Below are 27,359 nucleotides of genomic sequence, written 5' to 3'. Positions count from 1 at the left end.
CATCAGCTTATGTTGTTCATTATATTCCACAAATGAGTGAGATCATGTGGTATTTATCCCTTAAAGGATACCTTTCAGCATTTCATATAATCCTGGTTTGGTGGTGATGAACTCCTTTAGCTTTTCCTTATCTGTGAAGCTCTTTATCTGACCTTTAATTCTGAATGATAGCTTTGCTGGATAAAGTAATCTTGGTTGTAGGTTCTTGGCATTCATCACTTTGAATATTTCTTGCCACTCCCTTCTGGCCTGCAGTGTTTTTGTTTAAGTCACTTGGTAGGGACCTTCTTTTTGGAATGTTGGGAATGAATTGCCTCCTGACAGCTTCTGTCTAGCTAGTTGGTGCCCTGATGTCTGCTTCCAGCCCATACACGTGGCTCACCTTTTGCCAGAATGACTTTTCCTCGTGGCCACCCTCCAAAGCGGAATTAAATTCCTCTTGTCTGTGTAATTCCTTCGGTTAGTTTTACAGCGGTTCTCAACCTGTGGGTCACGACCCCTTTGGCGGTTGAACGACCCTTTCACAGGGGTCGCCTAAGACCATCCTGCATATCAGATATTTACATTGCGATTCATAACAGTAGCAACATTACAGTTATGAAGCAGCAACGAAAATAATTTTATGGTTGGGTCACAACATGAGGAACTGTATTTAAAGGGCCAGAAGGTTGAGAACCACTGGGTTAGAACATTTGAGATTGTGGCCTGTAATGTCCCTTTCTTTTATTTTAATTTTTTTTTTATTGACTTCAGAGAGGAAGGGAGAGAGAGATAGAAACATCAATGATTAGAATCATTGATCGACTCCACCTGCGCACCCTACACTGGGGATCGAGTCCTGCAACCCGGGCATGTGCCCCGACCAGGAATCAAACCCTGACCTCCTGGTTCATAGACACAGATGCCCAACCACGGAGCCACACCGGCCGGGCTGTAATGTCCCTTTAAAATGGACTTTCTTATTTCATTTGGATTTGACAGGTGATTGACAGTTCCCATGCTTTCCTGTAGTCAGGAGGGGCCTGTCTCCCTCGGGTGCGAGGTGTTCCACCAGGACTCGGCTGTGTTCACATTCCTGTGGAAGGAAGTCTATTTCTTTGTGCTTTGGGGTCGTCACCGCCAGCTCCTATGAGATATACACGTTAGCAACGTCTGCATTTTGAATAATTCTTTCAAGTAATCTTTCTTTCCTACTAAATGGCAAAGCAATCGGGCGTTTTAAATAGAAACCAGGTTATTTTAGGTATTCTTGACCTACTCAGCTTTCCAAAAATAATTGTGATGACTACTGTATCTTAAAGGGTACATTCGAAGTAGTTGCTTCATGTAAAACTCCAGACTTGTGCAATGTCTTTATTTTTAGAAAATTAGGCGGGGCGGGGGGGGGGGGGCGGGGGGGGCGGAGAGATAATAAGAGAAGGCTGTCCAGGAGTTATCTTTTCTTGATTCACAGTAAAGTTTGCCCTGGCTGGTGGTGGGGTTCAGTAGTTGGGGTGCCAGCCTGGGCCCAAAGGATCTCAGATTTGATTCCCAGTCAAGGGCACATACCTGAGTTGTAGGTTCTATCCCCCCTCTCTCCCTCCCTCCCTCCCTCCTGTCCACTCTCTCTAAAAATCAATGGAAGAAATATCCTCCTGTGAGGATTTAAAAAACCGAGTGAAGTTTGATTTTTGTAAAACTCCTGTGAGAAATCACTTTTTCCATGGTTAGAGCTGGTGTTTCTTATAACATCCTTTTGTGAAAGTAAATCAAAGCAGAACAGCCAGAAGGTCACGTCAAGAAACGGAGAAGGGCCATAGAGGCCGGTGCGGGTGGAGCCCTGAGGGAGGGGTGGTTCTCCCGGCTCACCTGCTGCTCCCTCCACACAGGACACTGGAGCTGGGAGGAGGTGTCCTTCACCAGCTCTGGGTGCTGTTGCTTCCGAGGGCCCGCGTTGGCCCACATGCACACCCCCTGCCTGGAAGGCTGGCACTCCGCAGCCCTGGTTTGGTTGGGGCATCTTTTAGAGAAGATGGGTTTTAGACAAAGCTCCTTTGGTTTCTAAAAGGCCACATTGTTATCACTTCACTCTGGCTGGCCATCCTAATACAGGCCTGAACTAGCCTGGACACGTGGCATTCTAACTTTTAAATATTCAGTGACCCCTCTCCACCCTCCTACTCTCCCCCATCTCCCCTACCCCCCCTCCCCCACCCGCCAAGGTTAGATGTCAAAGCTGAGGGCTCTGTCTTGAGCTTGAGTGTACATCCCTGTGCTGTTCGCAGCGGCAGGGACGGGGACTGGGCCGCAGTCAGCATCCAGCGCTCAGAGCAAGTGCAGGGTGAGCTGTGGCCTGTGCTGTCCCGTCCCCGGTGGTTGGACTGCACCGTCCACTCACTGGCCTCAGCGTGGCCTGCGAGGCCATGGACGATCGTTCCAGTTCCTCTCCACTTGCTGGAGGAGAGGCAAGCCGTCCGAGCTGGGACTCACCTGGTCTTTCCTCCTAGGACTTAACCAGTGTGACAACGAGAACTGCGGTCCCCGACATAACTCACTCAGAGCAAGTGCGAGGCTTCCTGAGACGGAGGACTGCGGCCATCCCCACAAGTGCCTGTGGACCTAGTTTAAGTGGAGGGAGTGTGTCTCGGGCTACTCTTCCTTTTTACAATATTCTCCTGCCTTAGAATGGCCGACTGCACTCATTCCCCATCTCTTCCTAACCCAGCGATACTGGCTCATAGCCAAACTCAGCCAAGCCCCCACACCGTGCTATCTCTTTTTCCCTTTCCTTTCATATGTTTTTTAATATTAAGAACTGGTTGCCTCACCTGTGTCTTTACTGTAGAGAATGTCTGCCTACAAAGTTAGCTTTGTCCACGTTGGATCCACGTGCAGACGGGAAGATTTGCTGAACTTGGCTTACCATAGAGCGGAGAAGAGAGAATCCACCTGCTTGCGGGGCATGTATTCTAAAACTCTCGCTAGTATTCAGGTTCTCGCAGCGTTGTGGTTGCAGTGGGGCTGCACTCTCTGCTGGTAGAATGACATGAACTGACCCCTTTATCTGTTGCTGTTGTGAGTGTAAATACGGAAAATGCTTGTGAATACAGGGGTTCATTGTGGCATTATGCACAAGGGGAATTGGATGGGAAACAATAGGGGTAAGCAAGCGCAGGGCATGGCCAGAAAACTGTGGCACCTCCTGATTGGACGCTGTGTATCTTTAAAAATATCTGATTGGAAACAACAGCAAAATGCTCATGTATTATGTATTCGGAGTCAAAAGCAGGATATCAAGCTGTAAAGACTATATTCCAACTACATAGACCTAATCTATGCCAACATTTGAAAGAACCATACCAACAGTTATTACCGGGTTTTCCCCTCAGTGGTAGGCATATGATGTTTTACATTTCTACATTAGTTGGCTTCTAAATGTTCTTTGGTGAATAGTCCTTCATAAGCAAAAGACATTTATGTTTAAAAGTGCCTCCGTTCTCACCGAATCTGCCCTTCGCTGCTCTGAGGCAAGCAGCAGGCTCTCCACTGGCTTCCGGGGCTGGAGTTGGCTCACGTGCTTCTCGAATTTGTTAAATGAATAACGGATCCATTGTACACATGCTTGGCTAACTGCCCTGCCAGTGCCAGGAGAGCATCATGGGTTCTACATGTAAAATGTGGGTTGCAATATGGTTGTTGCCCCAGCATCTGGGTCGTGGGCTTTGTTGACATTAACCACGAGGAGCTCCTGTTGCTCATTTTAATTTGGCTGCAGTTGGACAGCTTGCTTTTTGTAAAACTTTCATGTCCCTTTGCAGACTTTTTTATCAGTAGCCTCATTGGTGATCAGAGACTCAATAAATATAACCAAGCACCCCTGCTGGCGGTGCTGGTGATCTTTAACAGCGTAGCCTCTGCTGCGGACAGTTCTCGTGATGTTTAAAATGTCACCGTAGCTACCACTCATTAGCTGCTAGGGGCTGGGCTTGGCAGTAGATATTGGGTCTACCAGTTCATTTCACCTCCCACAGTCCTTTGAGGGAGGTATTAACATGCCCATTTCACGGAGGAGGCAGCAGCCTCCAGGACGGAATAATCTGCCCCAGGCTACACAGCTAGTGAGGGGGGATCTGGGTCTGGACCCCAAGGCCACTGGACGCATGAGGGGGTTCTTTCCGCCACCCATGCTGCTTTGCTGTGCTCACCTCTTAGCAGTGTTATTCAAATTCGCATTATGCAAATCAAGTCACATCTTTAAGAAATGCATAACTATATGACTGGGAATGAGGGCTCTTTTCTCAAGGTCTGATTTGATTGGCAAAGTATCCCAAGTACAGTAGATCCTATTCAGCACATAATTATGTGAAAGATTATGTTATGGTCCCTTCACAAATCTTATTAGATAGAGACAACTAGCAAATTTGCAGTGAGTTAAATTAAAGAATCATGAATTTAATGCAGCCGGGTCCACAGATACATGTCGAATACCTCCTGGGTGGGGTGTCGTCACAGGTGCCACTTCCAGGAGCCTCCAGTCTCGATCGCCAGGCCAAGACACAGGGGACTGACCACGTGGGCGTTGATCTCTTCTCCCCCATTCAGCCATCTACTCAGTCACCTATGTGCATCAGTGTGGACTCGTGGCATTTATTTTAAACTTGGGGCTACAATCCAATGCAGCTTGATTTATCTCGTTGCTCAAATTGTTCCAGCTTTGGCCGTCGGGAGCTTTCTGTTGGCTCCTGCCTCCCTTTGACTCACCGTCCCGTCATCAATACAAGTTTTTGGGTTTTGTTAGCACTTCCTTACTTTCTGACACTATAAGATGCTCCAGGCTCATGTGGTATGTTCCTGCCCTTGCCCTAGATGCAGGTATTTCCCCAGGGGGCCCTGTTCCTTTCACTGTAGAATGATATTAGAAACCAAGGTTTGGGCACTGGGTGTCCCTGCCTTAGGCTCTCAGCAGACAGAGCTGGGGAATCCATGTGTTTACACCAGCCTGTGTACACACACGTGTCTACGATTTTGTATCTGTAGCTCTGTCCAGCTAGACGTGGCTTCATCCAAGGTCTCCTCCTCGGCCCCATCACCACCTGTTCCTTCCAGCCTGCCCCCTGCTGGTCTTTACCACCCTCTCCTACAGCGAGAAGCCTGGCTCCACCCATCCTCCGTGCATTCGCTCAGCTGTTCAATCTAGTAATTATGTATAGTGGTTTAGGAATTGTGTCCCCATGGGAAGCAACTTTACTAAGTAGAATACAGGGCTCCGTGCAGTTCCTTCTGTAAGCTTACCTCCTCCACTCGCTTCCAGAATTACTTGTCAGCACCTTTCCTCTCCACTCCCATCCACGAGGCTGAGCATATCTTTGTAGTAAGTTAGATTCTTTTGTCACAATCTGCATCCCATCCTGAGGTTCCCCCATCTCCTAATTGACTTTATTTGCATACCTTCAAGTTCACTCTAGGCTTTGACAAATGCATCGTGTCACTTTCCACCACCACAGTATTGTTCAGAAGAGTTTGACCACCCTAAAAAGTCTCCGATGCTTTGCCTGATCAACCCCTCCCCTCACCACCACCACCGCTAAACTCTAGCAACCACTGATCTGGTCTTGGTGCCTATAGTTTTACCTTTTATAGGCTGTCGTGGGAGGCTACAGTAGGTAGCCTTTCAGACTAGCCCCTTTCACTTAGCAACATAGAAATAGGGCTCATCCGTGTTGTCGTATGGATTGGTTCATTGCCCTTTTCGCTGAGTCACATTCCACTGTATGGACATACCAGAGTTTGTTTATCCCCTCACAGTGGAAGGATATCTTGGTTGCTTCCAGTTGTTGACAGTTATGGATAAAGCTGCTATAAATACTAAATGCAGTTAATATAGACTTAAGTTTTCCAGTCATTGAGAAAATACCTCGTGTCCCTCCATTGCTGGATTGCATGGTCAGACTGTGTATGGCAGCTGCCAAACTGTCTTCCAGAGGGACTGCGCTTTCGAATCCCACCAGCAAGGCATGAATTCCTGTGGCTGGGTCCTGCCCAGCAGTTGGTGTTTTGTCTGCTTTCTGGAGGTTAGCCATCCTAATAGGTGTATAGAGATAGCTCATTACTGTTTTAATTTGCATTTCCCTGGTGACAAAAGATGCTGAGCACCTTTTCATATGCTTATTTGCCATCTGTGCATCTTCTTTGGTGAGGGGTCTGTTCGGATCTTTTGCCTTTTTTTTTTTAATGGGCTGTTTGTTTGCTTACTGTTGAGTTTTTAGATGTGTTTTTTGTTAATATTCTGTGTACAAATCCTTTATCAGCCATGTGATTTGCAAATATTTTCTCCCAGGCTATGACTTCCCTTTTTATCCTTTTCACAATGTCTTTCGCAGAGCGAAAATTTTTATAATGTTAATGAAATCCAAGCTATTAATTTTGTCTTTATGGATTTCCCTTTTGGTGTTGTAGCTAAAAAAAAAAAAAAAAAAGTCATCTCCAAACCCAGGTCCCATTTCTCCCATGTTTTCATTTAGAAGTTTTATAGCTTTGCATTTGACACTGAGATCTGTGGTCCATTGTGAGTGAGTTTCTGAATGAGGTGTGAGGGTGGTGTCTAGGTTCTGTGTTCCAGCACCACTTGTTAAAAATCCCCATTGAGTTAGTTGCCTTTGCACCTTTGTTCATTTTTGCTGACATTGATAAACATCAATGCCTTTCTACATATCTTTTTTTTTTTTTTTTTTTTTGATTTCACAGTTTATTCATTAATGTCCTCCTCCTGCTCCAGGAGACATTTTAGGGTATTACATTGCATTTATTTTTATTATTCTTTTTTTTAATATATTTTTTATTGATTAAGATACTACATATGTGCTCTTGTCCCCACGTTACCCTCTACCCCCCCCCCCGCCCCCCGCTCATGCCCTCACCCCCCCGTTGTCCGTGTCCATTGGTTAGGCCTATATGCTTGCATATAAGTCCTTTGGTTGATCTTTCCCCCTTACCCCCACCCTCCCCTACCTTCCCTCCAAGGCCCGACAGTCCAATCAATGCCTCTCCGTCTCTGGATCAGTCCTTGTTCATCAGTTTATGTTGTTCATTATATTCTACAAATGAGTGAGATCCTGTGGTATTTATCTGCTCTCCAGTTCCGTCCATGCTGTGGCAAATGGTAAGAGTTCCTTTTTCTTCTTCCTCTTCTTAAAGAATACCTTTCAGCATTTCATATAATGCTGGTTTGGTGGTGATGAACTCCTTTAGCTTTTTCTTATCCGTGAAGCTCTTTATCTGACCTTCTATTCTGAATGATAGCTTTGCTGGATAAAGTAATCTTGGTTGTAGGTTCTTGCTATTCATCACTTTGAATATTTCTTGCCACTCTCTTCTGGCCTGCATGGTTTCTGTTGAGAAATCAGCTGACAGTCGTATGGGTACTCCCTTGTAGGTAACTGACTGTCTTTCTCTTGCTGCTTTTAAGATTCTCTCTTTGTCTTTTGCTCTTGGCATTTTAATTATGATGTGTCTTGGTGTGGTCTTCTTTGGATTCCTTTTGTTTGGGGTTCTCTGCGCTTCCTGGACTTGTAAGTCCATTTCTTTCACCAGGTAGGGGAAGTTTTCTGTCATTATTTCTTCAAAAAGGTTTTCAATATCTTGCCCTCTCTCTCCTTCTGGTACCCCTATAATTCAGATGTTGGTACGCTTGAAGTTGTCCCAGAGGTTCCTTACACTATCTTCATATTTTTGGAATCTCTTTTCTTTTTTCTTTTTCGGTTGGGTATTTTTTGTTTCTTTGTATTTCAAATCTTTGACTTGATTCTTGGGATCCTCTTGTCTGCTGTTGGATCTCTGTAAATTATTCTTTATTTCAGTCAGTGTATGCTTAATTTCTAGTTGGTCCTTTTTCATGTCCTCCATGGTCTCACTATACTTATTGAGGGATTCATTAAATTTATCGGCGGTTTTCATAAAATTCTTGAAAAACCTTATAAATGTGGCCTTGAACTCTATATCCAGTCGTTTGCTTTCCTCCATTTCTGCCATTTGTGACCTGTTTCTTTGTCTCCGCATTTTGGCTGCTTCCCTGTGTTGACAGAGTGGCCCTGCGCGCCAGGTGTCCTGTAGGGCCCAGTGGCTCAGCCTCCCCAGTTATCTGGGGTGGACACTCTTGGTGCACTCTTGGTGCCTTGGTTGTTGTAGGATCACTGGGAGGAATTGACCTACAGGCCAATTGGCTGTGAGAATCAGCTGTGTCTGAAGTGGGAGAACTTCTGTGCTGAAGACACCCTTCTGGGGCAAGACTTGCTTCAGTGGGGCTTTGGTGCTCACTGAGTCTGCTCCCTGAGTGTGTCCCTTATGGATCTGAGGAGTTGCAATCTGGATGGTCCCCCTCTGACCACTGGGTACAGTGGCTCCTGGATCTAAGGAGGTGCTAATTCAGCCTCTGCCTGAGGCCACACAGCAGGAGCCACGAAGAGGCTCAGCTGTGAAGCAATGCAAGCCGCTGCGGGGCCTTGGGCCTTCTCTTGGAAGTTCTGGGTCTGCCTGGCTTGGCTGCAGTTAGGTACATTCACATGCAAAAGCCTCTGCCGCAGCCTGGGTGGGGCGGGGTCTCAGGGAATCAAAGGGCGGAGCAAGTAGCTATGGCTGATTCTCCGCCCAGCCCTAAGGAGTCGCGCGTCTCAGTGACCCGATAATTGCTGCAAGCACCTCTGAGGGAAAGCCTCCCTCAAGTTCGCCCACTGCCCGACAGCCCAGCTTCTCCCCGTATGAGTCCTGGGTCCCCAGAGACTTCCCGGAACCGGAGTTCAGAGCAGTCGGGAGCTTGTGATTCAAAAAAACAGCCGTGTCCTCAGGTGCCACCCCCTTTCCGCGCGTGCGCGAGCCGCCATACCTCTGCACTTCACCTCCGCAGCTCCTGTGGCTCTCAGTGTGCTCTTCTTTCCTTCTAGTTGTAGAATTTACACTCAGCCAGCCTTCCTGTTGTTCTGGATGATGTCCACTCTGTCCTTTGCGGTATTTTTCAATTGTTGTGGGAGGCGGCAATTTCCCGGTGTTTATCTATGCCGCCATCTTAGTTTCTCTTTCTACGTATCTTAAAGAGGTACCTTGACAAGGGGCACATTCTGATTTCCTTTTCTGCTTGTCTTACAGCAAGACCCCTGGTGCAGACCTTGCCTTTAAGAACCACCGTCAACAACGGCACCGTGTTACCAAAGAAACCTAGTGGCTCTCTGCCGTCCCCCTCCGGGACCAGGAAAGAAACTGCTATGCCGGCAATAACCAAAAGGTAGGCACAAAGTGACTTAAAGGAAGCCTAAAAGAAATCCATCTCGGATGTTTAAATACATATTAAATACATATTCCTGCCCTAACTGGTTTGGCTCAGGGGATAGGGTGTGGGCCTGTGGACTAAAGGTTCGATTCCAGACAAGGGCGGGCTCGATCCCCAGTAGGGGGCGTGCAGGAGGCAGCTAATCAGTGATTCTCATCATTGATGTTTCTATCTCTCTCTCCCTCTCCCTTCCTCTCTGAAATCAATAAAAAAATATTTTTTAAGAAAAGCTATCTTTAAAAAAAATGTATTTCTGTTCTTATATGACACTTTACAATTTCTCCTCTGATTAAAGCTTGTAAAAGTATAATATTGATGTGTTGCCATAACAGAAACCATATAGATTTATTATTCTGCTTTTTAAAATTTAATCCTATTTTTTGCTATTTATTTATTTACTTTTTCAATTACAGTTGACATTCTATATTATTTTATATTAGTTTCAGGTGTACAGCATAGCAGTTAGGCATTTATACCATTTACAAAATGTTCCCCTGGTAAGTCCAATACCCAGCTGGTTCTGTACATAATTATTACAATGTTATTCATCTACTCCCTGTGCCGTATTTCACGTCCCTGTAAAATTTAATCATAGTACCTTTGAAAACCCATTACCTAAACTACACTGTACCGTCTTGTATTTTTTTACTTACAATTCTCTTTTGAAGAAAAATGGGGGTATAACCCAGGTAAAAAAGAAAATGCTGTTCCCAGGCCTACACTTGGCACATGGCAAAATTCAGGTTACCACAACCTTCATGTTGCAGTCCACCTTTATTCTTCTGCATGTAGATATTCAATTTTCCATGTACCATTTGTTGAAAAGCCTGTCCTTTCCCCGTTTTGTAGTCCTGGCATCTCTGCCAAAAGTCATTTGGCCGTATGCACAATGGTTTATTTCTGAGCTCTCTGTTCCATTCCATTGGTCTGTATTATCTGTCTTTATGCCAATAAAGACACCACAGCAGTTTGATTACTGTTATTTTGCAGTATGTTTTGAAATCAGGAAGTGTGAGGCCTCTAACTTTGTTTCTTTTCAAGTTTATTTTGGTTATTTGGGGTCCCCTGAGATTTCTTATGAATTTTACAATTTTTTTCTGTTTTTACCAAAAAAATGCCATTGAGATTTTGATAGGGATTATACTGACTCTATAGATTACTTTGGGTAGGATAGACATCTTAACAGTAGTAAGAGTTCCAATCCATGAATATGGGATGTGCTTCCATTTATCATTTTTCGATTTTTTTAGCAATTTTTTGTCATTTTCTTTATTTTTAATTGAATTTATTAGGGTGATATTGGTTAATAAAATTATATAGGTTTCAGGTGTATAATTCCATAATTCATCATCTGTATATTGAGTTGTGTGTCCACCACTCCAAGTCAAGTCTCCTTCCATCACCATTTCCCCCCTTTACCCACTTCTATCTCCTCCCATGTAGTTTTTTTGTACAAGTCTTTCGCCTCCTTGGTTAAATTTTTCTTAAGTATTTTATTCTTTTTGATGCTATAGCAAATATGGTTGTTTTCTTTTTTTAATATATTTTTTATTGATTAAGATATTACATATGTGTCCTTATCCCCACGTTACCCCCTACCCCCCGCCCCCCCGCCCGCTCATGCCCTCACCCCCCCGTTGTCCGTGTCCATTCGTTAGGCCTATATGCTTGCATATAAGTCCTTTGGTTGATCTTTCCCCCTTACCCCCACCCTCCCCTTCCTTCCCTCCAAGGCCTGACAGTCCAATCAATGCCTCTCCGTCTCTGGATCAGTCCTTGTTCATCAGTTTATGTTGTTCATTATATTCCACAAATGAGTGAGATCATGTGGTGTTTATCCTTCTCTGACTGGCTTATTTCACTTAGCATAATGCTCTCCAGTTCCATCCATGCTGTGGCAAATGGTAAGAGTTCCTTTTTCTTCTTCCTCTTCTTAAAGAATACCTTTCAGCATTTCATATAATGCTGGTTTGGTGGTGATGAACTCCTTTAGCTTTTTCTTATCTGTGAAGCTCTTTATCTGACCTTCAATTCTGAATGATAGCTTTGCTGGATAAAGTAATCTTGGTTGTAGGTTCTTGCTATTCATCACTTTGAATATTTCTTGCCACTCTCTTCTGGCCTGCATGGTTTCTGTTGAGAAATCAGCTGACAGTCGTATGGGTACTCCCTTGTAGGTAACTGACTGTCTTTCTCTTGCTGCTTTTAAGATTCTCTCTTTGTCTTTTGCTCTTGGCATTTTAATTATGATGTGTCTTGGTGTGGTCCTCTTTGGATTCCTTTTGTTTGGGGTTCTCTGCGCTTCCTGGACTTGTAAGTCTATTTCTTTCACCAGGTAGGGGAAGTTTTCTGTCATTATTTCTTCAAATAGGTTTTCAATATCTTGCCTTCTCTCTTCTTCTGGTACCCCTATAATTCTGATGTTGGTACACTTGAAGTTGTCCCAGAGGGTTGTTTTCTTAATTTCCTTTTTGGATTAGCTGTTATTAATGTATAGACATGCAACTGATTTTTGTGTGTTGATTTTTCTATCTGTAACTTTGCTGAAATTGTTTACTAGTTTTAAATTTTTTGTGTGTGGAATCTTTAGTGTTTTTTACATGTAAGATAATGTTCTCTGTAAACAGGTAACTTTATTTCTTCCTTTCTAATTTAAATGCCTTTTTTTTGTTTTTCTTGTCTAATCGCACTAGGAGGACCTCCAGTGCTATGTTGAGTAGCAGTGGGGACAGTGGGTATCCTTGCTTTGTCCTGTTCTCAGAAGAAAAGCTTTTAGTCTTTCACCACTGAATATGACATGAACTGTGGGCTGCTCATAGATTGCTTTTACTATATTATGGTATTTTCCTTCTATTCTAGCTTGTTGGTTAATGTTGTGTATTACATTGATCGCTTTTCATATGCCAATCCCTGCTTTCCAAATGTGAATCCCACTTGGCCATGGTATATATAATTATTTTAATATACTGTTCAATTCAGTTTGGTCTTATTTTGTTGAGGATTTTTGCATCAATGTTCATCAGGAATATTGGTCTGTGTAGTTTTTCTTGTTGTGTCTTTGTCTGGTTTTGGTATCAGAATAACGCTGCCCTCATAGAATGAAATTGGAAGTGTGTCTCCCCCATCCCCCTCAGTTCTTTGGAAGAGTTTGAAGAGGATTGGTATTAATTCCTCTTTAAATATTTGGTAGAATTCTCTAGTGAGGCCATCTGGCCCTGGGCTTTTGTTTGTTGGGAGAGTTTTGATTACTGCTTCAATGTCCGTCTAATCATAGATGTGTTCAGAATTTTTATTTGCTTCTGATTCAGTCTTGGTAGGTTGCATGTATTGAAGAATTTATCCATTTCCTCTAGGTTATCAGTTTGTTGGCATATATTTGTTCATAGTAGTCTCTTAAAATCTTTTTTCTGTGACAACTTTTATTTCTGATTTTAGTTGTGTCTTCTCTTCCTTAGTCAAGCTGAGGATTTGTCAAGTTTGTTGAACTTTTTAAAAAAATTCTTGATTTCACTGATTTTTTTTGTTGTTTTTCTTCTCTATTTTATTTATCTCTGCTGTACTCTATTATCTCCTTACTTTTGCTAACTTTTGTGTTTTTCTGTTCCTTGTGGTTTAAAATTAGGTTGTTGATTTGAGATCCTTTTTCTTTTTAGTGTATGTGTTTATGGCTATAGATTTCCCTCTTAATACTGCTTTTTCGCATCCCATAAGTTTTAGTATGTTTTGTTTTTATTTCTATTTGTCTGCAGATATTTTCTAAATTCTATACTAATATCTTCTTTGACCTATTGGTTGTTTAAGAGTGAGTTGTTTAATTTTTAGATGACTTTTTTAAGGAGCAAGTAGTTAATGGGGGAGAAAATGAGATTCCCTTTTTTCTTGAAGAAAATATAATTTTATAATTTATGCCTCTTTTATGTACTTGGAACTTAAAAGGCATTCTTTTCAGAGCTTAAAAAAATAAAAGTAAAGTTATTATCTAGCTGCGAATTAGAAATACATAGTTTCCTAAGATGGAGTGTCCAAGACTCTTGGTTTCTATATAGAGTGTGGGGATTCACTTATGTTTTTTCTCTGGCTTTTATGGGCTTCTGTGGATGTGCGTTCCCATCATTTGGAAGTTGGAAGCGCAAACAGTAGCATCTGATGGTTACTCCATGTTTGTAAAGTTCCTCTAGTCTCTCATTAGGAGAGAATTTTGAAAACAAAGATGAAGAAAAAACAGAGACGGACATTGTAAATATTAGGATTTAAAACAATTTCCAAGCACTTCAAATATGTTTACAACCGTGTAGAAACGTTCCTGTCATCGGAGTTCCAGATTCGCCGCGTTGGAGCATCTGTGGTGTGTGGATGGGCCTGTTTGTTTTCTTTCCTGGGGGCTCAGCCAGTGCTGAAGAACAAAATCCCCTGGAAATTGTCCAGGGCCTAGTGGTTGTGCTTTGTGTTGTCAATTAAGACTTGGATGGGGGGCTGGATTTGGCCTCCTTGGGAAAAGCTTTGTTTCCATTAGTCAAAGGAAAAAAGGCAGAAAATCCGGGAAGATGTTGTAGGTCATATCTTGCTCAGTGGGAGTGCTGAAGCTGACAATAGACTAACACTTCCACGGTTCCGCACAGACCATCACTCGTTCTTCCCACTCCTACGTGGGGCTTTGCAACGGGCGGCGCTGTGAGAGGAGAGATGGAGAGAACAAAGCGGGTGCAGAAGGAGAGCATAATTTTAAAATCACTCTGCTCGGGGTGGAAGGCAGGACGGTCAACCCGCTTGCTTCCAGACAGACAGCTGGCGGTCCTTAGGAAGGGGAGTCGCACTTGTTAGAGATGCACCTTTTATAGATGCGCCACAGCCAGATACGGACCGTGCACGACTTAAAGAATAGACAAACAAAATCTGCTGTTAGTTTGTTTTTAAATGTTTATTTCTAATATTTTTGTCATTGAGGTGCATCAAAATGTAGGCGTGAAATTCATGCTCTGGGTCTGTTCTCGGCAGCAGAATAGAGATGGAAATATTCTCCTGTGAGCAGAGGAAGACCACTCAGCTCCTACCCTTTAGCAGGCGTGATCCCCTCTCTCTGGGCGCAGGTAGTTGGCTACATGTGGCAGAAAAAACCCCACACACTTCTTGTGATCTGTCGATTCTCCAAGAACACCAGCCTTCTTTTTGTTGTTAATCCTCACCAGAGGATATTTTTGCATTGATTTTTTTAGAGAAAGTGGAAGGGAGAGGGAGAGACAGAGAGAGAAGCATCGATGTGAGACATCATCATTTGGTTGCCTCCCACATGCAACCCAACCAGTGTCAGGGATCGAGCCTGCAACCGATGTGCGTGCCCTTGTCCGGAATCAAACCCAGGGTCTTCCAGTCCACAGGCCGATGCTCTGTCCACTGAGCCAAACTGGCTAGGGCATCACTCAGACTTTATAGGACAAAAGCCATCTTGTGGCCCCGTGTTGACTCCCCAGTGCTCTGAATGGCGCCCAGGATAAGGTCGGTGCCTAGTAAGGGTTTGCTGAGTGGATAATCGTTTTAATCCAGAATTAGTGCCGCGGCTGCAGTGACACCGTCGGAGAACCCTGGTCTTGCATAATAGCTACCTGACAGGTTTCTGGTTTTTCTACTGTAAAAAATGTGGGGTCATTTGGCAAAAGTTTGTAAAACCAGTTCTCAGTTCCAAGTCACATACAAAAGAAAGACATAATGATAGTTTATTATGCTTAGAGTTATCTGATCATAAAAAAAAAGACTGCCACTTTTTTTTCTGGTCACCGATTTCCCTGGCAGAAATTTCATGAGGTTGGCAAAAACCATCGAATGCATATGTAAGTGTGAAGTCTGGAGAGCTGTGATCTTTTCAGAACTTAGGTGTTTTATTTGAAAAGGTAGCAGAGACCAGAAGGAACAAGAAGAAAGGCTGGCATCTGTGTACCTCTGCCCCAGAAAGCCTCTAAAAAGACGCCTGTGTCACCAGCCAGCACTCCTGCGACCCTCAGAATAAAGGGCACTCTTCTGTCCAGAGGGAACACCCCGCTGGTTACTATAGAGGTGCCTCCTACTGCGGATACAGTATTACTCCCTCTGCCGCCCCGGTTTCTGCCAATGTCTTGTCTTCCAGCTTATTTTCTGTCCTTCACTCTGGGCCCCAGTAAATCCTTGCATGCATAAGAGCTCTGGCTCTCAAAAGGAAATGTCTTGTTTCTTCTATGAATACAAAATTGGTAGGTTAAAAAAATAAAAGCTTTACATTTTAATGCAAATGTGTGAAGGACCAGTATGCAGAAAGAGTTGTGATGGATTATACCCACGTCTGTATATGCAAACCGCGCATTTTTCCACCCAGCGTGTGGTGTGAGTTCTGTAACTATGGAAGCTCACCCAGCTATTTCTCCAGCCCTGATGATGGCGCTCGCGTTTCTTCTGCTTTGTTTCTGCGCCCTTATACGTACATGGAACGGGTCTGTGAGTCTCCTCAGTGCAGGCAAACTGAGTAGGTACCACCCAGGGGAGGGCCACCTACTTACTGTACTTGGTAACCCTGGCTGCCTCCCCAGTAACCTCAGCTCCTTTTTTAAAATGTGGATAGATAGATAGGTAGATAGATAGATAGATAGATAGATAGATAGATAGATAGATAGATAGATAGATGATAGATAGATAGATAGATTTCAGAGAGAGAGAGAAACATCGATGATGAGAGAGAATCATTGGTTGGCTGCCTCCTTCACACCCCTACTGGGGATCGAGCCGGTAACCCAGGCATGTGCCCTGACTGGGAATTGAACCTTGACTTCCTGGTTCATAGGCCACACTCAGCCACTGAGGCACACCGGCCGGGCTCAGCTCCCTGTTAGACAGTAGCTTAGAGATCTTAGTGCCTCCCGTTCATCAGGTCTCAGACCTGTACCTCAGCAGGTCCTCAGAGTTCCTGAGCGAGGGCTCTCATGGACTGCAGGGCGTCACAAGGGGGCTCAGGGGAGAGAGCAGGGGGTGAAGGACCCGCAGCGGGTGGCTCTGTGCCTGAGTCTGTTCCCTCGCCTGTGAAGTGGGCGATGATGCTTCTGCAGGGGCTTTGTGAGGTTTGAATTAGGTGACGGGTAAAAGGCAGGGTCCTTAATATACGTCACCTGTTGCTGCCGCGCTGGTTTCCATCATTACTGTTCCCTGTTAACGCTTCCAGCCACCAGGTTGAGTGTTAATGACGAGAAATTGGGCTTTCGGCTCTTGACAGGTGTGTTTATCCAAGCCTCTATTTATTTATTTTCCCCAGCACCTTCTATGTTCAGAGGCCCTTCACAGACCGTTTGAGCTGGGAGGGACCTTAGGGGCCACTTTCTCCACTTTGCAAATCAAGACAGTCCATCTGTGAAAGGGACCAAGGGCAGGGGTGGGAAGCTCGGGTTTGCCCAACGAGCATCTGTTCTCCAGGCGTTTTCAAGGCATTTCATCCCATTGAGAGTTTGAATTTTTTATTTTACTGTTTTGAGTGAGGAAGCTGAGCCTAGAGTTTCAGGACCGTGTCCAAGGCCAAGGTCCCCGGCTCATCAGCACTGCCCCTGGGGCTTGCAGGAAGCCAGCCTGGTCCCCGCCCCCGAGAGACGCAGTCCATACAACAGCGACAGCCAGCAAGCAGGGCACTCTGCTGCCAAGCTGACCAACTGTCCACCGTGCTGCAGGCCTCTTCCTTAGTTTTTATTGAATTTATTGAGGGACTTTGGTTAACACAGTTATATAGGTTTCAGGTGCACGATTCTATAATAATCGTCTGTATATTATACTGTGTGCTCACCACCCCAAGTGAAGTCCTCTTCCATCTCCATTCCTCCCTCCCCCTCGTTAAATTTCTGTGAACTTCCTGTGAACTCCCACAAGGACCCCGCAGAGGCTGCCTCCCTGCCTCCGGGTGCCTAGGAGCCTCCTACAGGATGATTGGCCCAGAATGACCCCTGACGTCACGTCAGCCTGTGCTTTTCCTCAGTGAAAAGATCTTGAACTTTAAGCACAAAGGTTTCTGTCATTTTAAGATGTCAATCCCCACATTTCAGAAATGTCATGCTCTCCTAAGATCTGTAATTTCCTTGTCCCCAAATTGCACATTCTAAAAATTCCCGTTGGCTGGGGCCCGCCCGCCCCTGCTGCTCGCTGGGAGGTGCTGGGCTGCGCCTTCAGAGCCTCCTCCGCCACCAGCGGGCGTGCAGGGAGCTCATTTTAGTTCTGTTTGCTCACGCAGAGAGGGAGTGGTTTCTCAAACGCTGGCACACCGTGCGGTTTTTAAAAACATGCTAAGAGGAAGGATGGAAGTCACGAAGGGAGGAGGACTGCACGGTGCCCGGAGGGAGGATGGACAGAGCGGAGCCGGAGCACCTGCGCAGGCGGGGCTTGCAGCACTGGTGTTGTAATTATGGGGGCTCAGCCCAGGGGACGGTCCCCCGCCCTCCCCTGGAGCCGTGCAGCCTGAGCCGCGCAGACTTCTGCGTCACCTCTCCTCCCTCCCGCAGCGCCAGCCCCTAACCAGTCCTGCCGCATTTTCTCTGCCTGGGCCTCGCTCTCCTGGCTCCTGCCTTCCCTGTCCCTCGGGGTTTCTCTGCGCCTCAGGCTCCTGGGCAGTTTCTCGGCCCGCAGCCGACAGCTTTCTCTGACCCGGATTCCTCTCAGCTCCTTCCTCACGCATGGTTTCCTCCACGGCTGTGGTTCGGTGCTGCCCTGAGCGCCGCGTGCTCACAGGCTCGCATTAGGACGCCCACCCCCACAGGGTCCTCCACAGGCGCCAGACCCGACTCCCCCCAAGTCCTTGTCTTCCCGCAGCCCCAGCCCTGGCCTGCCCACCAGCCTCTCCATCCCTCGTGCTTCTAGAGCAGGTGCTCAACTGAAACGCTGGTGTCTCTTCCTGTGACAGGGTCAAAGCACGAGGCGCCCTGTATTGGTCACTACTTCACCCTTTTCTAATAAGTATTTATCAAGCTCCAGTGCCAAAAAGTACACAAGAATGATAAGTGAGATCAGATCTCAAGACATGTATGGCCGGTGGTGATTTCAAAACTCCGCAGGGACCTGTGATGCAGTCACATGACCCAAGAGCAGAGCAGTCAGCCTGCGCCCCTGCCCGGCCCTGGGTTGCCCCCCGCCCCCCGGGAGTTTCCTGAGTCTGGGGCGTGCCTGTGGGTTACGGCGCTTCCCCACTCTGTCATTTCAGTTCATTAAAGCCCTTTATCTCTCCCAGAAAGGCAGTCTTCAGGCATCTTCCCCAGACATTCCCCCCAGTTCCCAACCACTCTGTCCCCAGAAAGGGTCCTGTCCCACGTGGTCTGCCTTGGCCGGTAGCACGTGGCTTCTTGACTTTGTACAGGAAAGATTCACACGAGTCCAGGTGATCTTGAGAGGACGTTTATTAAATCCGGGAGCAACAGTGAAACAGGAAGGGCCTGGGAGAGAAGCAGCAACAGGAAAGAGACGAGGCAGGCTGCTCGGGCTCTAGAAACGTCGTGGGAGAGACGTGAGCCACACGGCTGCTGCCGGCTCACTGAGAGTCAGAGAAAAAGGGGGCCTGGGGACGGGTTCAGGGGGTAGCTTGGGACGAGCTGCCTCTGCCCGCTGCTTCTCTGGGTGCAAATCTTGTGGGACCCTGAGAGTTTAGGAGGGGGGGGCGGGGGGGAGGCATGGGCATGCTCCGGAGAGAGCCTGCACAGAGTCTGTTACTTGGAGGGCTCTTACCTACTTTCTGAAGGTGGGGATCCGAGGGGAGGGCCATGGAGGGTCTCGGTAGACTGCCCCTCGGCTTCCCAGGTGTGCTCTTTACAATGCTGATGTGCCCAAGTGAGCGGCGCAAAGAGGGACCGGCCGTTTTCTGGTCGCTCTCCCTCTATTGTGGGTTTGCTTGGTCCTAATTGGGTTGGTTATTTATCCCCCTGACTTATCCGTCCCTGGGTTTGGCTGGCACAGAGGGCACTAATCGGGTCTCTGGTATCTACCTCCCTGACCAGGTGGCTTAAGCTCTTTACTTTCCGGTTAGAAAAGAGAAGTGTAACCGTTTGCTCCCGTGCCCTTGGCGGGGAAGAGAAGACCTTGCGGTTTGCTAGCTGCCTGTAAATCTCTCCAGTTGTTTGGCCCCATCTGTCTAACCATCTAGCTCAGTTTCCCTTTTCTTGTCAGAAATTCTAACATCTAACCATCCCGCCTCCACCCTAGTCCTCAGTTTTCCAGAGGGAAGTCAGTGCTTCCATGGCACCACCTCTAAGCACAGGCGTGACACAGCTGGGCTGTTCCGTCACTGCCTGTGTGCCTGTGGCATCCTGTTCGTGTTGGTCCCACGTGTGCCTTCCAACCAGACTTCTTCAGTGTCCGCACCATTGACGTTGGGGGCTGGCACCGCCTTTGTTGGGGGCTGTCCTGGGCACGGTCGGGTGCTGAGCGGCATCCCAGGCCTCTGTCTAATAGACGTGGGCAGTAGCGCCCCCCCGCCCCCCGGCTCTGACAACCAAAATGTCTCGGACACTGCCCAGTGCCCAGTGTCTGCGGGGCACAGCCAGCTGAGTTGAGCACCTGGGGCTAATCTGAAGCTGCCCAGGGACAGGTGGCCTCCCGTTACGCCCTGGGGTTCTCTCACCGTGCTGTGGGCTTCTTCCTTCCAGTGTCCTCTGTGCCTTTCAACGCTACTGGTTGCCAAGGTTACAAAACAGCGAGCAGAGGCAGAGTCCAAGTCACATTCGGAAAAGTGGTTTTTCATCTCCATAGTCAGGACTTGAGACGCGACCCGTCCTTTAAGCATCCATGGGGAAGTGGGGTGTTCCGGGCGTACATTTTTATACTCGGCCATAAGGAAGGCCCCCGGTAAGGCTCTCACTGTCCTCTGCATCTCCCCTCAGCACCATCAAGAGGACCAGCTCTTCGGAACGCGTGTCCCCCGGCGGCCGAAGGGAAAGCTACGGGGACTCCAAAGGCAACCGGAACCGCACGGGGTCCACCAGCAGCTCTTCGAGCGGCAAAAAGAACAGCGAAAGGTACGGGGCCCCGAGCCCGCTGGGTCCCTCTCTTCCCCAGAGATGAGCAGAGACCCCGACCACGCACCCACACCCGAGCCAGGGCCCTCGAGGGCGCCGAGGCCTCTCCGGAGGTCAGGGTGGCGCCGCTCAGGCTGGGCAGCTCCTGTCCGGGTGGGAGTTACTCCGGGGACTCCCAGCCGGGCCGAGGGCCTGTTTCCACCAGCTCATGGAATGGGGGCGCTGGTCCGAATTTCCGCAGGCCCTGAAAGCTAGTGTGAGCGCATCGCTGAGGCTGTCAGCAGCGTTTTCTCAGGTCGGGTGGGTGAAACGTTGTACTTTTATGATTTGTCAGAAACCACCTGAACTAATGCCAGAAGCAGGAACCTTTTTTTTATTTACTCGTTTCAGGAAATACGATTACTCCTAATTTTGAATTTTTCTTTGAGGTTAGTGTATAGTGGATTTTGACAAATATCTATAAACTATTAGAAACATTTTGTGAGTGAGAGCTCATTTTTGGCATTTTAATGGCTTTTCATGCTGAAGAATGTATCGTGTAGATGAGGTCCCTTTCTCTGTGTATAGCGACCTAATGTACTTTGGTCTGCCTTTTCAAACATTGCGCTTTATTTTTATTCTCTCTGTTGAGCGAGGCTTAGGGAGGAATTTCAGCTTCAGAGGCAAATACTCTTTTTGTTTTTGCAAGTGCTCATGTAAGGAAAAAGCTTAGTCATCAAGCAATCAGCTCCAGCCCACAGTCTGTAAAAATTCCAAGTTTGTAAACCCGTCCCCATTCAGTCCTGTAAAGGAAGCTTAAACTGTTTTCCACTTCATCTCTGAAAGATATCTTTTGCAGAAGAGAAGCGAGCACTTCTCACATCCTCAGCAGGTCAAGTTCATGGCTGATTAAACCATTGACATGGGTTCTGTCTTCTAATGAAGACTATTAGTGCTTCTTATCAGAAGATTATGTTAATTGGGTGATAATACCCTGGAAATAAGGCCAGGTGGTTACAATGGCAACAGAGGGTGAGTCCAGCAGGCACGCAGTGGCCCGTGGGCGCCTCTGAGCTCAGGGTGAGCTTGCAAGTCGACCTGAGAGGTCTAGATTTTGGCAGCTGTTGAAAACTTGGCCCCTTCTATGCACATCTGCATTTTATTAAGAATTTCCAAAAGGAGTCTGCATTGTGCAAACTCCAGATCGGTTTTATCTTTTAAATCCTATGGTTTGGTGAATATGCTGGGTAAATATTTCCATAAAAGGTATTTTAAAAGGGATTTTTTTTTTTTTTCAAAAAATAAATGCCATAGTAGGACATTTTGATTTGGAAATGAGGGTCTGAGTAAATTTACTAATCATGTTCTCAAAATAATGTAAGCAACCGAATGTGTCCATTTAAAAATAATTCCCTGTCCTATTAGAACCTCCTCCACTCAGGTCTCCCTGCAGCAACCGCCAGGATGGCGCCATGCTCTGAGGGCCATGCGCCGGGCTGGGGGTTTTCCTACGGTTCTTATAAATTTATAAGACTCAAGGGCATTAGATATAAAGTACCTACTTCACAGAGGGAAGCACCGAGGTCCAGAGGCGTTCAGTGGCAGAACTGATGTACAAACCCAGACCCTGTTCTTACTCCAGAGCCTGTGCCCTTTCCGTTATGCCTTGCTGCCGACAGTAACCAAGCAGGACATCCTTTTTAAAAGTAAGACAGCGTCCCAGAACCACGGACAAATACTAGTGAGTGGTGGGTAGGAAACCACGAAATCTAAAAGTGGTTCGGTGGGGATCAAGTGTGGTAAATCCTCGAGGTTCCCACGGCCCTTAATGTCACATTAGAATGAGCTGGTCTGTGTTCAGGGAACTACATCAGACCGAGAAAGACAAATACTGTATGATTTCTCTTATATGCGGCATCAAAAAACACACACACACAAAAAAAAACGCAAATGAACAAGCGAAACAAAACAGGAACAGACACCTAGAGAGAACAAGCTGATGGTTGTCAGAGGGGGGAAGGGGGTCATGGTGAAATTTTTTTAAAAAAGAAACCAAGAAACCTTGACATTGGGCTGAGGGTGCCAGTCCTTTAAGCCAGGCTTTGACAACAGAAGATGAAGCAAAAGAAAATAGGTCACATACACTAAAGGCTCAACACTCAGACTGGCTTTAGCCTGGTCCTCAGCACTGGGGCAGCTGGAAGACTGTATATCTTAAAAAAAAGGGGGGGGGGGGATGAGCTGGTCTGCAGGTCTGGTGATTCAGGACCACTCATCAGAATGCAGGTGGGTGAGGAGATGCTCTCAGAAGGAGAATCTGGATCGGCCCTGATCTGTAGGACAAACAAGTCATTCACCGGCGCTGCTTTCCCTGGTGTCAGTCATCGGTTAGCTGCTGTAAAGCTCAGTCACCACACGCCATAGGCAAGCTGTCGTTAGCACGTGTGACTCTTCTGCGAAAATTAGAAAAAGGCTTCTCTTCCTGGAGAAAAAGGAGGCTTTTTTGCACATCAAGCATATTTAGTTCTCAATAACAGTGATTACAGCAAGTGAAAAGCCGGTCGATATAAATTGTGCAAATCTTAGTGTTGAACCTAAAATAATAGTGTTCTTGAGATCTCACCATTCACATTTTCTAAGATGTGATTCATTTTAAAATCGTTCCATTTTGCTTTCATAGACACTCTATGATTTATGATAGTGTCAGTCTTCTTCTGTTTCTCATTTTCTTTGGAAATGGTCACTGGATTTGACAGTCTTCCATGTGACATTGTAGACTTTTATCTTAGAATGCTTAACGTTTTTATAATACTTGATAGTAACAAGCCACAAAAGTTTAATAGCACTTAATCTTTGCACTGACAAAACTTCCAGAAAAACAATAGCAATATATGGCAATGTAATATTTTCTTTATATATTATTGATGGCAATAAATACTAACAATTATATAGTGATTCATGTCACAGGGAAGTGCTTATTAAATTTAAATAGGGAATCGACAGTAACATCCTGATGAACGACCTGGACTATCTAATGTAGCCCGTATACCAATCCAATAGGATTTTTTTTTTTTAATTTTAAAAGGTGTTTTATTTCAGACAGAAAAAGTTACTATTTAGAATGCATAATTTGTGTTAGATGTTAGACTGATAAACTGTTTCAATTATAAAACTGGTTCCCCCTTTGTAATTCTGCTGGGAATGAGACATAGCAACTTAAAAAAAAATACTTTGTTTCCATCAAAATGCTGTTCTAATGGTTGGATTTTAAGAAATGTTTCAACCATCTGCTAGAAACCTTGTTGTAACAAACATATAAGCTGTCCTTCTTCGGAGTCAACATATATGAAAAAAACTTCAAAATAACGGAGATGCTGCCCTGGCTGGTGTGGCTCAGTGGTTGGGTGTTGTCCTTGCACGGCAAGGCTGCCCGTTCAATTCCCGGTCAGGGCACATGCCCGGGGTTTCAGACTCGATCCCCAGGAGGGGCGTGTCGGAGGCAGCTGATCGATGTTTTGCTCTCACATAGATGTTTCTCTCTTTCCCTTCCTCTCTCTCTAAAAATTAAAATATTTAAATAATCATAAAGATATCTACGTGTGGAAGTGGTCCCCTCTATGCCCTTTTGCCTTGCACAACCCATGCACCTATACCGGCCGTGTTATCCAGCCTGTAAGGTCCAGACCACTAGGCTGGACACTCTGAGCTCCATCCCTGAGTGACACATGGAGGCCCTGAGATTTGTGTCTTAGCATAGCTTTTGGTGCAGCCTCGCTCCTAATCCTCCCCCAGGGCCTCCAGCCACCTCCTGACTCCTCGTCAGCCCTGTGCCCTGAGATCCACACCTCTCAACACCAGCTCTCACTTTTCCCCAGCAAGGTTTTTGTTTGTTTTCGGTTATTTTGTTTTTTGGTGTGTGGTTTGTGTGTGTGTGGGGGGGGGGGGGGGGAGTGTTTGTTTGTTTTTGAGGAAACTTATTTATTTCATAAGTAACATGTGTTTTAGGAAACCCAGATGTTAAAAAAAAGAGGAAATGGAAATTACCTATAATCTCACCCACTCAGAGAACTCATAGCTTAACATTTTATTACATTTCCATCTGGTTTTGTTTCTGGGGTGTAGCATATAATTTTGACAAAAATTATATTCTTCAGCATATGTTTGGTAGCCCTCTTTTTCATTTGCTCTGTGACCAGGTCTTTGTGTCAGTAAATATACTCTTCCAACTTTATTTTAGATGCGGGTCATCATCTTTCTAGGCAAATGCACTTTAGTTTCACGCTCTTTTTTTCTAATCCAGTTTGACCAGCCCCACCCTCAAGAGCACTGCCTGGCACATAGTAGGGCCTCAGTAAACATTTGTTGAGTGTATCTTTTCACCCCAATCAATATAACAAAACAGGTTAAACTGACAGGCGATACAGCCGTAAGCCAGTGTTACTCCCAGCCCTGCCACTTTCTGTGTGACTGTGGACAGAATACTCAATGTCTCTGGGCTTTTTTTCCTCAGAGCCAGTAAAACCAGCGCTTACCTCCCGGGCCTGTCGTGAGGATTAAATAAGTCCTGTATGTGGACTCCTTAGCATGGAGCTTGCTGCCATTGGCCCTCGGTAAATGGCAGCTGCAGTTACTCCTTTTCTCTCCCAAAGTGTGGGTGCTGCTGTGTGCACACCTTTGCTAGCTCCACTCCCCAGTCTTGAGGCCCCTCTCCTCATTGGGACATTTTGAAATCTTCCAACTCCTGTTTCGGCCCTCACCCCTCCACCCCCACTGGGAAAGGGAGGAATCAGAAGTTCTGGACATTTCTGTCACCTTACTCATTCAGTTCCACAGCACTGCCTAACTTACTGAGCACCTACTATGCGCAGAACACAGTGCAAGTCTTGGTGGTAAATAAAAGGATTTGCACACAAAGTTCATTCTCTCAACAGACATTAGTGACACGTGCAAGTGAAAAGGGCTAGTTTTCCTCATTTCCAAAGGACTCAACACACACACACACACACAAAAAAACAGTGAGAAAAAGGACAACTCAGTAGAAAAATGGGTGAAGGGTTTGGACAGGTTCTCTCTGAGACATACAAATACCAACTAATGAAAAGATGGTCAAACTCAAGTCTTAATTAAAGAAATGCAAAGAAGATAGCGTATTTAGAAAAATCTTTTTTATAAAACACAGATACCATAAACACACACACACAAATGCATAGCTTAATGAATTAAACTTTCTAGCACTTTCTCCTGAGTGACATATATGTACAGGGTGCCCCCCAAATATGTATACACACACTTTGAGTAATTATAAGGCAGTGTCTGTTAAAATACATCTCATCTTCATTTAACAGACCAGCTGTTAAAGTGTGTGCATGCATTTTGGGGGACACCCTGTATATGTGTCTGGGAATTCGCCGGGAGAGGGTATTGGGTAAGTGTGGAGGAGCTCCGGCTTGTCCTTCCAGTCCTGGCAGGGTGCCCCTTTCTCTGGGAAGCTGCCCTGGCCCTCGGGGCCGAGTCAGGTGCCGGTCAGGTGGCTTTGGAGCAGCCTGTTCACTGTCCGGAGCTGGAACTCTTTCCCCACTCCCCACACCCACACCCTTGCCCTCCGGGGCTCTGGGAGGCAGAAGCTGCGTCACTTACTATTCTTGCACCTCTACCACTTTGCACAGTGCCTGGCTCACAGTAGCTGCTCAATAAATATCCATTGAATGAATGAAAGGATAGTATCTGTTTAAAACCGTTTAAGAAGTGTGTAAACAGCGCCACCTATGGGCAGATGCTTTTAACACAACATTTTAGAGTCTGAAACATTTTGCACTAGAAATTAGGTGATTAAAGTTTGGCTTTTTTTTTTTAACTGAAGAGATTGTTTCATTCTTCGGGCCCCAGGGGTCATTTATCCTTTAATAAATGTTAAAGTAATCAATTCTAATATTCTTACATTGTTTTAGTTTTGAGGCTGTTAGGTGAAGAGCCCAGAAATACATATACTCGTGTCAGTGAAGTCAGGAGGAAGAGGGAAGTGATAGTAACTGGTCACCACGCACCGGGCACTTTGTACATGACTCGTTGATTCTGACAATGCCCCTCGGTGGTCTCATCCGTTTTGTAGACGAAGGAAACCAAGGCCTGGCCTGTGGAGGGAAGCGACTTGCCGGACTGGAGCACAAGTCAGCTGACTTCGCCATCCGTGCTCCACCCACATGGCGCGCTGGGAGTCGTGGTGGGAAATGTCTACGAAGCAGCAGTTTTTGTCCCCAATAAGGTCTTCAGTGACTTCTAAACCTTTTTAATAGATGGGTTCCTAAATGATCCTATTTCTAGCTGCTTGAGGCTATTTCTATAAAGAATCTTTGCTTGCATAGGATAGTATTTTGACTTCAGCAGGAATTTTATTTCATTGAGTTAACTCTTTGGAGAAGGAGTCATGGAATGCGCGATGAGGAAGTTTTTACAGGCGATAAGTCACAGGGAAATAAGATGTTTGACTCTGCGGAGGCCTCCTCCTTGGTCCAGCCTTACCAGTCATTTTCAAAAGCCAGTATCTCTGCTCAAACAGCATTTGGCCCTGTCAGTGCTGCTTAGCCCTGGCTGCCCAGGGCTCCCTGCTGCACAAGTCACCTGCGTGTTGACCTGCAGCGCAGCCCGAGCCCCTTTCAGGAACTTGGGGTAAATTAGGGAGCAGGTACGACCCAACTCGGAGGAGGAGGCAGTGAACACTTGGTGGATTGAATCTGGATATGGTCCCTGCTGGCCTCTCTCCTCATAAACACCCAAACTGCAGGTGGCAGGTGTGAGTTTTACCAGATGCAAAGAAAGCCAGCCACACTGAGCCCCTGCACCCCAAGGCCGCAATGCAGAGTATTTCCCGGGATTGGTAATAATGTGACTGAGTTGTAGCTGCTTTGTGGGAGTGCAAACCTTGGTCCAACTTCCTGGTTTTCAAATCCTGCCTCCAGACCCAGCCACGGGTCTGGTGAAGGCTCCAGGCTCCCCGTACCCACTGTGAGCCCTCAGGTCCTGTGTGAACCACGTCCTGCATGGTTCAGGGTTCAGGATCTGGAGAAGGGCCGTGCGCAAATGACAGA

The 27,359-nt window shown here is 46.1% G+C and overlaps 1 protein-coding gene across 3 annotated transcripts in view; it reads left to right on the top strand.

Annotated features, from left to right (window-relative positions):
* EML1 (EMAP like 1) overlaps positions 1 to 27,359 on the top strand; it is a 156,718-nt gene that overhangs the window by 94,181 nt on the left and 35,178 nt on the right. For all 3 annotated transcript variants that reach the window (XM_036317294.1, XM_036317285.1, XM_036317303.1), the window contains exons 3-4: positions 9,118 to 9,253; positions 20,161 to 20,295. In XM_036317294.1, coding sequence (XP_036173187.1) covers positions 9,118 to 9,253; positions 20,161 to 20,295 — 271 coding nt within the window. The remainder of the gene's footprint in view (positions 1 to 9,117; positions 9,254 to 20,160; positions 20,296 to 27,359) is intronic.

This window comes from Myotis myotis, unplaced genomic scaffold (assembly GCF_014108235.1).
Source record: "Myotis myotis isolate mMyoMyo1 unplaced genomic scaffold, mMyoMyo1.p scaffold_m19_p_1, whole genome shotgun sequence".
Lineage (NCBI taxonomy): Eukaryota > Metazoa > Chordata > Mammalia > Chiroptera > Vespertilionidae > Myotis > Myotis myotis.
Note: the sequence above shows the minus strand (reverse complement) of the source record. Positions and strands in the feature narration are given on the sequence as shown.